This window comes from Cherax quadricarinatus, chromosome 84 (genome assembly GCF_038502225.1).
Source record: "Cherax quadricarinatus isolate ZL_2023a chromosome 84, ASM3850222v1, whole genome shotgun sequence".
Taxonomy (NCBI): domain Eukaryota; kingdom Metazoa; phylum Arthropoda; class Malacostraca; order Decapoda; family Parastacidae; genus Cherax; species Cherax quadricarinatus.
This window is the reverse complement of record NC_091375.1, coordinates 8,211,659-8,226,051: the sequence shown is the minus strand read 5'-3', so window position 1 is coordinate 8,226,051 and position 14,393 is coordinate 8,211,659. Positions and strand designations below refer to the sequence as shown.

The 14,393-nt window shown below is 41.5% G+C and overlaps 1 protein-coding gene across 2 annotated transcripts in view; it reads right to left on the bottom strand.

Annotated features, from left to right (window-relative positions):
* Positions 1 to 14,393, bottom strand: part of LOC128704282 (uncharacterized) — a 52,638-nt gene that overhangs the window by 18,255 nt on the left and 19,990 nt on the right. Inside the window, exon 1 of one of the 2 annotated variants that reach the window (XM_053799418.2) lies at positions 3,804 to 3,883. The exons of the other annotated variant lie outside the window; for it this stretch is intronic. Within the exon in view, the coding sequence (XP_053655393.2) occupies positions 3,804 to 3,812 (9 nt within the window). The 5' untranslated portion in view covers positions 3,813 to 3,883. Of the gene's footprint in view, positions 1 to 3,803; positions 3,884 to 14,393 lie in introns of those variants that run through there. 2 annotated transcript variants of the gene reach the window in all.

Genomic DNA, 14,393 nt, shown 5'->3' with positions numbered 1-14,393 from the left:
ATCGAGTGGTTGAAGACTGGAGGATCGAGTCGTCTGGAAGACGGGTTCAGGATGTTATAATATAGTAGTTAAGTACCCAGTAACCTGTTGAAGAATTACAAATATATACAACATTTTGGAATCTTTAAATTGTAGACGTCTCGCCACCCAGTGGCTTTATCAGTACAAAGATATAAGTAAGACGTATATGCAACAGTTAGATATCCTTATTCCGAAACGCTTCGCCTGCACAGTAGGCTTCTTCAGTAGAGGAAGCAGCTTACTGTGTAGGCGAAGTGTTTCGGAATAAAGATACCTAACTGTTGCACATGTGTCTTATCAACTTCCCAGTACTGTGTACCATCATCATATTCACAATACAAGGACATAAGGTGAAGATTGTAACTAGACTTTGTCGGTATCGTATATGATTCATGTACACCCGATAACCTGTTTAGACATACAAACCTCTATCATTTATACTTAGGTCGTAACCATGACATTGTATAATGCTATATTCCTATTTACTGTACAATACTTTATCTCTTATCTACCGTAAAGCACTGTGTCTCCACTAGAAGCTGTTTACCACACTTTCTTACCCACTGTGGAGGATACAGCCGCACTGTGTGTGTTGAAACCCAACTGTGGGTATAAAGCTTCACTGTGTATGATAAAGCACCACTGTGGGTGACACAGCACCACTGTGGGTGATACAGCACCACTGTGGGTGATACAGCACCACTGTGGGTGATACAGCACCACTGTGGGTGATACAGCACCACTGTGGGTGATACAGCACCACTGTGGGTGATACAGCACCACTGTGGGTGATACAGCACCACTGTGGGTGATACAGCACCACTGTGGGTGATACAGCACCACTGTGGGTGATACAGCACCACTGTGGGTGATACAGCACCACTGTGGCACTGTTTTAGAAACAGTTATGATGCTCAGCTGTGTATGTCACTTAACATACGTTGGAACTTTGACACCTGTTAAATACTTTCGTCTCACTCGCCAGACTTCTTACTCATTCGTAATTGCATATTACGTTACACACAATAGTGGATGGGCCACTGCTCATTCCTCCCTCTCCCCTATTTACTTAACCCCTAGTTTAATAATTATGTATCCTTCCCTAGTGGTTCTCTCCCCTCCTTACCAGATCCTATGGTGACCAAGACTTGTATCCTTGTTTCAAAATTATTCTCGATTTCTGCTATTCTGTAATGTTTTTGTCTTTCATGGTACGAGATATAGAAGCTATTATCAGTTGTCGTTCCTGGGAACAGAAGGTGTGTCGTTCCTGGGAACAGAAGGTGTGTCGTTCCTGGGAACAGAAGGTGTGTCGTTCCTGAGAAAGCAGTGATAGTAGTCACGACCAGCTAGTGTGTAGTTCCTGGGAATGAAGTGACAGTAGTCACGACCGGCTGTGTCGTTCCTGGGATTGCAGTGATAGTCGCCACGACCAGCCGGTGTCGTTCCTTGGAATACAGTGATAATAGCCACGACCAGCTAGTGTGTCGTTCCTGGGAATAATGTGGTAGTAGCCACGACCAGCTGGTGTGTCGTTCCTGGGAATAATGTGGTAGTAGCCACGACCAGCCGGTATATCGTTCCTGGGAATACAGTGATAATAGCCACGACCAGCTAGTGTGTCGTTCCTGGGAATAATGTGGTAGTAGCCACGACCAGCTGGTGTGTCGTTCCTGGGAATACAGTGATAATAGCCACGACCAGCTGGTGTGTCGTTCCTGGAACTATTGATAGTAGCCACGACCACCTGTCATTCGGTATGTTGGGTTTGAAGCTTATCGACTGCACGTGTCAGTTCGAAACCTTTTCATAAATCATTCACTATGAGAACATGGTCGAAACGTTTAAATGAGACGCTAGCAGATTTCAGACTACATTTCGCTTAGTTTCGAGCTTAATGTCTACAGGTGCTGTAAAATTTAAAAAGGCCACACTAGAGCGACACAATAATACATTGCCTACACAATTTGTTCTTACCCGATCAGCCAGGCTGTGGTTTGACTGTGCGGCCAGCAGTAACAGCCTGGTTGATCATGCCCCGATCCACCGCGAGGCCTGGTCAAGGACTGGGCCGCGGGGGCGTTGACCCCCGGAACACCCTGCAAGTAGACCCTGGTGTCTCACGTTCAGTCCCAGTCCCCAGTCGGTGTCTATGTCGTAGTCAGTTCACTGTCGTAACCCACTGATCAACCAGACTCTCGCTGCTCTTCCGGATAAGAGTTGTTATCCTGTCTCAGCTCATTAGTAGGATAAGATCTGTTATTCTACCTTTAGTCATTAACAGGATAAGATCTGTTATCCTACCTCAGCTCGTTAACAGGATAATATCTGTTATCCTACCTCAGCTCATTAACAGGCTAGAGTTATCCCACCTCAGATCCTCTCAAAGTTCAGTCTTATCTAAACATATTACTAATCTTGATTCTCTAGCATGTGAACCAGAACAGTCTATTAACACTCAGGTACCCACTAACTGTCAGAACAGTCTATTAACACTCAGGTACCCACTAACTGTCAGAACAGTCTATTAACACTCAGGTACCCACTAACTGTCAGAACAGTCTATTAACACTCAGGTACCCACTAACTGTCAGAACAATCTATTAACACTCAGGTACCCACTAACTGTCAGAACAGTCTATTAACACTCAGGTACCCACTAACTGTCAGAACAGTCTATTAACACTCAGGTACCCACTAACTGTCAGAACAGTCTATTAACACTCAGGTACCCACTAACTGTCAGAACAGTCTGTTAACACTCAGGTACCCATTAACTGTCAGGTGAACACGGGCATATCACACAGGATATGCATACACAGAAAGTTGTATGTCTCTCAGTGTATATACGGCGAGTTTAATCCCATGTTAAAGGATTGAAATATTATTGACTGGTGGTCAACAGGTGACACACAGTCTTAATGACCGTTGTGTTGTCGATAACTTTTAACCTCAGTTAACCAATTAAGCAACAAGGTGCAGGAGACACACACACGTCTCCACTCGCCTTACATTGAACTCAGGTCCTTCGGTTGTGAGCCAAAGGCACTATCACATTGATTTTTTTTAACAGTTAACTGAATACAAATTGATGTCATAGATGAATTTAGTAATAATAAGCTTTATGACGCTGCCTAATCTTGAACCAACCTAGCAGACTGAGATGTTAATGTGTTGGAGAATATTATTTGGAAATTGATAAGTAAACGCATGGTAAAGTAAGATAATTCGTTGCAATTATCATAACATTAACATTCTAACCAAACTGGTCAATGGTGTTTTATTTTAATCGTGAATTTCATGCCGAAAAAACATTTAACATTCACACGTTATCATATTTTTTTTCTGGAGGGGTATTTATTATTTTATTCCCATAAATGTAATAATAATATTTGAGGCTCAGGAAAAAGACAAGGTGTGATAATACCATTACACAATGTAATATTAAGTAAGCTTGTACACTCTCCTCCCACAACACTGACACCACCGTGGCTCACTAATTTCACTGCACTGTGTCCATAGTCACTGTAGAAGTTTCCCAGGTGTATATGTTTACACTTAACAGAGATCTGTTAAAATTCAGTCACACATTTTGTTCATTATTTAAAAATCATATAATAAGGGAAAGTTCTTATTGCTTTTCAGAGTCCATCACTAGTCTATGTATTGAGAAAAACTCAATACTTGCCAGTTGATCACTTCATATTGTAAACATATTTTTAACAAATATTTTGTAATGATAGAAAAGCCATCCCATTAACAAAGAAAAACTTAATGTTTACCAGCTTCATGTTGACTGGCAAGGAGCTGCTTGTCTCGCTACAAGTGTAAACTCTTGTGTGAAAGTTCAAGCATATGTTCCTGGTATTTATATGCATACCTTCAGCAAGGTCATACAAAAAAGCTACTTGGCGGCCTGGGTAGTGGCTGGGGCAGAGAGAAAGTATACGAGGAGGGGTATGTCAAGGGTAGATCCAAGCAAGATGCCACACAGTGTATAGACACAGAGAGGTGTATGCACTGAAACTTTACTCTAGTTCACATATAAGGAATTAAGTTTCATTGAAATTAGTATTCCGGTGAATTTTGGTTTTAATGACTGACGTGTAATTGACAGGCATCATAACAAACCAGCTAAAATTGTTTGTGCCTCCCGGAGTTGATAGACCGGACACTGACTTGTCCAGGTTGACGGATTCGTGTTACATTTGTATACATATGATTCTGAGAAGCGGGACAAAATTATAGTTTAAAGTTCATTTGTCTCAGTCGTTGAATATGTAACTTACATCAATAAAATTGATTACCCTAAGTATAACTTCAGCAAGTTGAATACACAGCCTGGCATACTTATAATCAAACGTGGTCCTGTGATGACCCGTATTGCATATTTATTTTATATTATCCTTGCATGTTAACAAGAAAAATTAACAAACTCGATATTGGATCACCCGATTTAAATCAGTGATAGAGTTAAAGGACCCGGGTTCTATCTTGGAGGAGTAGAGGGAAATGGGCACGTTTCCTTACACCTGCTGCTACTGGCCCATCCCTCGGGTATGACCTACTTGCACTGGGGAATCCCGCCTACCAGTGACCATGTCTGCTACACGTCCCTCACCTAACGCCACTTTAGTTAGTTTAATATCTTTATTATGCACCCCATACCCATCCTGTGGGCGTTAGTCAAAAGATTACAAAGGTACATAATGGGTCCAGTGACTGGACCCCAAAGTTATGATAGCTGAACTAGTTACAAAGGTAATGAACTCCAGGTAGATCTGGTCACAAAAATGGCAAGTTACAGAGGTAATGAATCAGCCTCACTCCTATACATGGTTACAGTCATGAACAAATTACACCATTCTTCATGCCTGTGCTTCAAACTATTCACGACTATGGTTCTCTTCACCAACTCTAAGGCTGAGGGACTGATTACCTCATCCTTTGTATATAGTTCTACTGCCTTCCAATTAAGTCCTTGAATTTGTACTGATAAAGCCACTGGATGGCAAAACGTCTACAATAAAAATACTCAGATGTTACACGTGTCTAATTCTCAATTCTTCATATGTTACCCTTGTTCATTAGGAGTTAATAGGTACAACATAGGTGTTAGCCTTCTGTTTTGCATCACATGCTGGGATAAGGAGGATGTTTGAAAAAAGACCGTCCTTTGAAATGAGTTGAAGTAAGATTAAAAAAAAAATGGAAATATTGAGTAAGGAGATCAAACCTTGGCCAGTTTACCAGGACGTGGTTCACATGACACAGAAACAACTACTGCAAATGAGTCACAGTTTTTCCTTTAAATAAAACTCCTTTCTCTAACTGCTGCTTACACAACACATACATGAACCAGACTTAGTTTCAATCACTGCGCAGTCTCAGAAAGGTGTCCTCGTATCCAATAATATTAACATTGTATATTTTTTAAAATCTTTGAGGTCTATTAAATTTTTCAGCACGATAGCCTAATTTCTTAGTGGTACAAAAACATTTTAATAAAATAAGAAAACCGAAGGGTAAAATGTTCACTAGGAAATTAAATGTTCCTTTAAGCACGACACCTTAAGGAAAATCTAAGTACCAATTTTTAGATAAAGGTAACAAATTAGGGATCATGCTGCTAATTAACAGTGGAAAGCTTTCTTTGAGCAAAGCACAACAGCACTTCAAGTTTGAAGTCGAGCAAAAGAGGCATTCTCCAGGTATACGAAATTCAACGAATCCAACATTTTTAATTATATTATTATATTTACGAATTTGTACTTACACAGACTAAACTGCCAGTATTTCACGTTGCTCGTAAGATACACTAGTGTTAACACTGACGTTCTTCACACCAAACATATTCCATACATTTCACTAAAAAAAATACACAATCTTAAAACAAATTAAAAAAAAAATGGGCGCATAAACATTCTAATAATAATTCTAACCTTCTTCTAAGTAGGATATTCCACTTTTGAAAGTTTGAATTTGATGAGAAGCTTCAAGTTAATGCTTAGTTTATGTAATATTGACTAGATAGCCCCTGTACACGCCAAGAGTAGCATGAATCTTACCCTGGTCACACAACACCAGATTTGAAGCCTATCCGGCGAACTGTTCCCAAGTTATACAAGAAAACTTAATGGAAGACAACGTGAGGGAATCATATTAAAGTTGACCTACGAAGAAATGTAATGTTTAAATAAGTAACACCACAACGTAGCACGTCAGACACATTGTGTATGTACACTGAGAGGTAACTACTGTCTGTACGCCCAGATATACATACACATATACACCGTTGTTGGTATTTTATTCTCTGATATACTCCACTTTATGCCTGTGTGTGTGTGTGTGTGTGTGTGTGTATGTGTGGACTCACCTAACTGTACTTACCTAATTGTAGTTGCTGGGGTCGAGTCATAGATCCTGGCCCCACTTCTTCACCGGTCGCTACTAGGTCCACTCTCACTTTCCAGACTATTCCACTTTCTGACAACTCTATGACTGAGGAAATACTTCCTAACATCTCTGTGCCTCATCTGGGTCTTCAACTTTTAACTATGACCCCTTGTTACATAAGAACATAAGAACGAAGGAACACTGCAGCAGGCCTACTGGCCCATGCGAGGCAGGTCCAAGTCTCCTACCAGCTTAAGCCAATGCACCCAAACTAGTCAGGTCAGGTCACCTTGACTTAAGGTGCCCCATCTCTGGAACATCCTGCCTCTGTCCATCTTGTCATTTCCTCTCAGTATCTTATATGTCATTATAATGTCCCCCCTCTCTCTCCTGTCATCCAGTGTCGCCAGGTTGATTTCCCCTAACCTCTCCTAGTAGGACATGCCCCTTAGCTCCGGGACTAGTCTTGTTGCAAACCTTTCCACCTTTTCTAATTTCTTGACGTGCTTGACCAGGTGTGGGTTCCAAACTGGTGCTGCATACTTCAATATGGGTATGATGTACACGGTGTACAGAGTCTTGACGGATTCCTTACTGAGGTGTCAGAACGCTATACCTAGGTTTGCCAGGCGCCCATATTCTACAGCAGTTATTTGGTTGATGTGCGCCTCAGGAAATGTGTCCGGTGTTATACTCAACTCAAGATCCTTTTCCTTGAGTGAGGTTTGCAGTCTTTGGCTCCCTAGCCTGTATTCTCTCTGCGGTCTTCTTTGTCCTTCCCCTAACTTCATGACTTTTTACACTTGGTCCAGGAGCCAGTTGCTGGACAAGGCTTGCAGCTTGTCCATAGCCCTTTATAGGCCTTTATAATCAGGTTTTGAGGTGGTCAGTCTGCCTGAAACAATATTGTTTCCAACGGAACAATCATCAGATGGACTTTATAGAACAGACTGAACTTTCATTAGCTTCACATCGAGTGTGTGTGTGTGTGTGTGTGTGTGTGTGTGTGTGTGTGTGTGTGTGTGTGTGTGTATGCATGAGCGTGTGTAAATGTATCTGAGTGTATATACACTGAGTTATATTGTTATTATAGAAGTAAAACTATATATATGAGGTGAACTGTGGTGACCTTATTGGACCTGCCTCGCATGGGCCAATAGGCCTGCTGCAGTGTTCCTTCGTTCTTATGTTCTTACGTTCTTATCATCATGCAGGTTTAATTTGTATCTATTTTGTTACCGAGTGACCATGGAGTAGACGGTAAAGCAAGAATTTATAAATATACAAGTGCCCTAGAAAACAGTGCTTTAGATAAAATTAATCCTAGAAATGTAAATAGTACGAAAGTACCACCGACTTATATGTTCATTTTTCACTATAATCTACCTTGTCTATAATTACTATCACATTTGCTTTGTTTCGTAAGGTGAAGTTCAGGATCTTTCCTTAATTCATGGTCTGAACAAAGTTCAGACCTCTACAACACAAAGTTCAGACCTCTACAACACAAAGTTCAGACCTCTACAACACAAAGTTCAGACCTCTACAACACAAAGTTCAGACCTCTACAACACAAAGTTCAGACCTCTACAACAACAATTGTCAACAAAAGTTAAGGAAAGATCCTGAACTTCACCTTACGAAACAGACAAAGCAAATGTGATAGTAATTATGGACAAGGTAGATTATAGGGGGAAAATGAACATGTTATTAGATGGGGGAACTTACGTTCCTCTTAAGCCAAATTTAAGTTGCATCATCGCTGTGACATAGGTCAATGATACCATAGCAAATAAAGAGGAATTAGTAAAATAGTTATTGAATTTATATAGACGGAAACAGGAAGAGGCAATTCTGAAACAGCTGACGTTGAACGAAGAATGGAGACAAGTTAAAAACGCAAATGAAGTACAGTGAGCAGCATCACCTGCGGCTTAAATCTTGAAGAACACGGGTCAGCGAGACTGACTTGAGGGCTGGGCAAGTCTCCTTACACCTGTTGACCTTGCAGTAAGTAGGTGCCCTGGTGTTAGTCGGCTATTGTGGGTAACATCCTGGGGAGAAGAGGCTGGTAATACACCGTAATGTGACGTTGTCTACAAGTAGAAGCAGCGTATGGAACCTGTTCCTGAACTGCTAATTCCTTACAAGACGTGTGCAAGAAAATGGAAAACACAGTACCTACTCACAGCATAATTATACTCTGTTGCCTTAAAAAAAAGTAATTGTGCTACTGATGGTCGCAAAAAAAAACGAACCACCTTTAATACGTATCATGTTTACGAAATACCTTGCAAGGTTAAGTGGTTAGTCGACCTTCAAGCCTATTGACGCATGACAGCAATAAGTCAGGAATACATTAATCCCAGTATTTGGGATTAAAGTTTAAATGTGTACAAACCGAGTTATACACCCTTCCATGAGTACATGCACTGTTCCTCTCAGTGTACACATATCAAGAGAAATATATTCATCAGAATATATACAAAGTTGAAAGACCGTTCCCAGTCACACATGCGCCCCAGAAAAGTAGAAATTTAATTACTAGAGTAAATGAATATACGAGGTCTGACATGTACACGAAAATTTAGCGGTTTTTCAGCTTGCCAAGAACAACAACCCTGTTATTAACTGCCTCCACTATGTATGATACATAATGCAATACCTGGGCACAAAACCCTTGAGTTGGTTGTGATTGCTTCAAGACCCAGTTTCAACATCTCACAAGATAATCGAAGGCTGACGGAATGACCACTTCTGTTCTGATGTCACTGCACCTGGCTTGGACACTACCCCTGACCTAGTTTCTGGACCTTACTAACTTACATTATGTGACAGAACAGGTGACCTATTCATGTATTACTATATCTTGAATTATACGTTGCTGTTAGACTACTGAGACCAGTACCTGTGTATGCAGCTGCGTTCACATCAAACGAGTCGAGTAACCAGTCATTAAGCACAAGTCAAAAATGACTCATTTCCGTTTCCACGGGAAGAGTCATTGATGAAGCTTTTTCCTAGGATTTTGATTGCTCTAAAAGAATGTATAACTTACTAGGCAAAAATTTGGTGTACTTGGAGAATCTGTGGAAACAAGTGTGGAGCAGTGGTAAGGAGTGTTTATGTTCTGGTAAGTTTTGATTACTTTCATAATGATGATGTTGCTGGTGCAACTGACCCCCGTTGTTGCAGTATAGACCTAGCACCTACAAGATGCACAAAGGCTACAGGAATAAATAAAGGGGATGTAAATAGCGTGCTGAAAATTTCCAGCCAAGACAGGACTCGCAGCAATGGTTTCAAGTTTGAAAAATTCAGATTCAGGAAGGATATAGGAAAGCACTGGTTTGGTAATAGAGTTGTGGATGAGTGGAACAAACTCCCGAGTACAGTTATTGAGGCTAAAACGTTGTGTAGTTTTAAAAATAGGTTAGATAAATACATGAGTTGGTGTGGGTAGGTGTGAGTTGGACCTGACTAGCTTGTGCTGCTGGGTCTGGTGCCGTGCGCCTTCCTTGAGTGGAGGTGACCAGACTGGGTGGGTCATTGGGCTAATCCGGAGGGGGGGGAGACATGGACCTGCTCCGCATGGGTCAGTAGGCCTGTTGCAGTGTTCCTTCTTTCTTATGTTCTTATGCTCTTAACAGAAGCTGTATCAGTTGATAATACTCTGATGGATTACTCTGTACTCATCTAATTGTGGTTGCAGGGGTCGAGACTCAGCTCCTAGCCAAGCCTCTTCACTTATCGCTACTAGGTCCTCTCCCTCTGCTTCCTGAGCTTTGTCATACCTCTTCTTAAAACTATGTATGGTTCCTGCCTCCACTACTTCACTTGCTAGGCTATTCCACTTCCTGACGACTCTATGACTGAAGAAATACTTCCTAACGTCCCTGTGACTCGTCTGAGTCTTCAGCTTCCAATTGTGACCCCTTGTTTCTGTGTCCCCTCTCTGGAACATCCTGTCTCTGTCCACCTTGTCTATTCCCCGCAGTATTTTGTATGTCGTTATCATGTCTCCCCTGACCCTTCTGTCCTCCAGTGTCGTCAGTCCGATTTCCCTCAACCTTTCCTCGTACGACATTCCCCTGAGCTCTGGGACTAGCCTTGTTGCAAACCTTTGTACTTTCTCTAACTTCTTGACGTGCTTGACCAGGTGTGGGTTCCAGACTGGTGCTGCATACTCCAGTATGGGCCTAACATACACAGTGTACAGTGTCTTGAACGATTCCTTATTAAGGTATCGGAACGCTATTCTCAGGTTTGCCAGGCGCCCATATGCTGCAGCAGTTATTTGGTTGATGTGTGCCTCCGGTGATGTGCTCGGTGTTATGGTCACCCCAAGATCTTTCTCCCTGAGTGAGGTCTGTAGTCTTTGTCCACCTAGCCTATACTCTGTCTGCGGTCTTCTTTGCCCCTCCCCAATCTTCATGGCTTTGCATTTGGCAGGGTTGAATTCGAGAAGCCAGTTTCTGGACCACGTGTCCAGCCTGTCCAGGTCTCTTTGCAGTCCTGCCTCATCCTCATTCGATTTAATTCTTCTCATCAACTTCACATCATCTGCGAATAGGGACACTTCAGAGTCTATTCCTTCCATCATGTCGTTCGCATATATCAAAAATAGCACTGGTCCTAGAACTGACCCCTGTGGGACCCCGCTCGTCACAGGCGCCCACTTTGATACCTCTTCACGTACCATGACTCGTTGTTGCCTCCCTGTCAGGTATTCCCTGATCCACTGCGGTGCCCTCCCTGTTATATGAGCCTGATCCTCCAGCTTTTGCACTAATCTCTTGTGAGGAACTGTGTCAAAGGCCTTCCTGCAGTCCAGGAAATTGCAATCAACCCACCCCTCTCTCTCTCGCCAGGCGGGTGCGTTCAGTGGTAAGACAGAATGACGGATCATCAACCCCAATGTAATATTAGTTATTTAAACGAGGTATCTACTATTACTACTACTACTACTATAACTAATACTAATACTACTATTATTACTACTACTACTATTAATAATAATAATAATACTCTTGTGTGCCTTATGATACTAAAGAATATAAGTGAATTAAAGTAAATTATTTGGCATTATTCATTAACAAAATTTCGTTTATGTTGAGGCGTCCAGCATAATATTATTATATGTAGAATTTAATCTATCAGTTCAAATTCAATTCAAATTCAAACTTTATTCTCTATAAGTATTACAATGCTGAGTTTACAGAATTTGGTTATTGTGTGGTTTACATGTAGTAAAATAATAATTACAGAGTGTACCACTAGAACACCTAGCATGGCTAGGCATTTCGGGCAGACTTAAATTAAATCTTAAGTTTAAAATATTACAAAATTATGAGATAAGTTGGTATTATGGCTAAGTGACTAAATACTAGTTTGTGAGTTTAGCAATGTGAATGCTTTTGTTTTGGCACTATACATAGTTTCAGTATTGGAGTATCACAGGCCAACTTATGGCTAGTTAAGATTCATTATTTTGAGATTGAGATTGATATTTCTGTTTATGGTCAAATGGGTGAGTGAGTGTAAGTGTGAACCACCAGGTGGTATTCGTATTATTAGTTGACAGGGTGTATCAGGGAGATAAGATGTTTTCTGATGGTAGTTTTGAAGGTGATGAATGTGTCTGCAGTTTTAGAATTTTCAGGTAGGGTGTTCCAGATTTTAGGGCCTTTGACATACATTGAATTTTTGTGAAGGTTTAGTCGGACACGGGGAATGTCATAGAGATGTTTGTGTCTGGTGTTGTGCCTGTGGGTTCTGTCACAACTATCAAGAAAGCGTTTTAGGTCAAGGTTAATATTGGAATTTAAGGTCCTGTAGATGTAGATTGCACAGTAGTAAGTGTGGATGTACTGAACAGGGAGTAAGTTTAGATCTATGAAGAGTGGGGGGGGGGGTTGCCAGGGATGGGATTTAGTGATTATTCTTACTGCGGCTTTTTGTTGGGTTATTATTGGCTTTAGGTGTGTTGCTGCAGTTGAACCCCAAGCACAGATAGCATAGGTGAGGTATGGATAAATAAGTGAATGGTATAGTGTGAGAAGGGCAGTTTGCGGCACGTAGTATCGTATCTTGGAGAGGATCCCAACCGTTTTGGATACTTTTTTGGTTATGCGTTGGATATGGGTGCTGAAGTTCAGGTTGTTGTCGAGGTATAGGCCTAGGAATTTGCCCTCATTATGCCTGGCAATTAGAGTGTTGTCGATCTTAATGTTAATTTCCGCATCTCCTGCTCTGCTACCAAACATAATGTAGTAGGTTGTGCTGTAAACAAGTGAATGATAAGAGTAATCTCATGCGAATTATTTAGAAATTATTTACTAAATAGCTCATAGGCTATTATGTCTAGTGTCAATAATGCTAGTCTCATAATTAAGTGAATAAACAGAAAAAAAAAAATGGTCGGGGACTCTAACTGTGGTCTTGAATAGTAACAGGTCCAATGCTGTACCACTGGGCTACGAGGCTTGCAAAAGAAAAGCTTCTCAGACATTACTTTTGTGTCATGTCTGCCTCAGTGGCCACCATCTGTGACCCAACTGTCCCTAAAAGCAGCCACAGAAGCTTTCGTAGCACGTGACACAGCAGTACTGGCCGTGACACTTGAGTATTGAAAGTCTCGCAGCCCAAAGGTAGCACACTGGATCTGCTACTATTCAGGACCACGGTTCGAATCCCCATCCATTCTTCTGCTATCCACTGGTAGTCGTTCATTACGACTCATATTGAATTCCTGATTAGGTATTTGATCCGGATATCTACGACAGATTTTTTTATTGCATGGCAATGTATGATTAGTTAAGAGTGAATAATTGCATTACGAATTATTTGAGTTATTTGTAAATACATCCAAAGTTATTATTCAAATTTGTTGTATAATCTTACCAGCTGAATTCACTCTAGGAGTAACTTCTTTCCAGTGCTGAGTTAACCCATGATCCCAGTGTCTGGGATCACAAGGATGGTAGAGTGCAGGACACTAGCATTTGGGATCACAAGGATGGTAGAGTGCAGGACGCTAGTGTCTGGGATCAAAAGGATCGTAGAGTGCAGGACGCTAGTGTCTGGGATCAAAAGGATGGTAGAGTGTAGGACGATCCCAGTGTCTGGCTTTACAAGGATAATTGTGTAGGACGATCCTAGTGTTTGGGATCACAAGGATAATAAAGTGAAGGACGCTAGTGTCTGGCTTCACAAGGATGGTAGAGTGCAGGACGCTAGTATCTGGGATCACAAGGGTGGTAGAGTGCAGGACGCTCCAAATGTCTGGGACCACAAGGATTTTCATGAAGCTGTTGATTCTTGCCACAAATACAGTACGTTGTACCTGGTAACTATCAGGTGGAATGGGGATGATACCCAGAGTATGTAATTTTTCAGGAGCATCTTTCTTGAGTAATTGGAGCAGCTCCTCTTCAGAGGAGAGTAGACGTACTGCACCAGAGTGAGTTTGGAATACATCAATTGGTGCAACAGTGGAATTAGTACAAATACATTCAAGTATGTATTTCCTTCTTAGACTTCTGGTTGTCAGTGACACGAATTCTTACTCTTATTCTTGTCATGATGCCTAGGAAGGTACAGCTGACGCATAAGATTTGCGTTAAAAAGAAAAACTCATTTGTGTAATTCCTAAACATCCTATTTCAGCTGACTTACGAAAGTCAGCCCCAAGATAGCCTACCCTCGAGCAGTGAAGGGGACGGGGACCAAGGCAAAGATTGGCCAAATTTTAAAAAACCACACGGGCTACTGGATGGTCAAAATGCCTTGTTTTAAATCGGCAAAGGCGAAGTTACCGAAAAAAAGACAGGAAAAGCAGAAGGATAGCATTGTAAATAGTGTGCGCGTGGTTAGGCCAGTGTAAATGTTTGGGTAATGAGGGGTCAGGATGGGGGTAGGATGAGGTGATGGGTGGAGAGAGGAAAACAAGCAAGCTAGTCACCGCCTTACCCTCA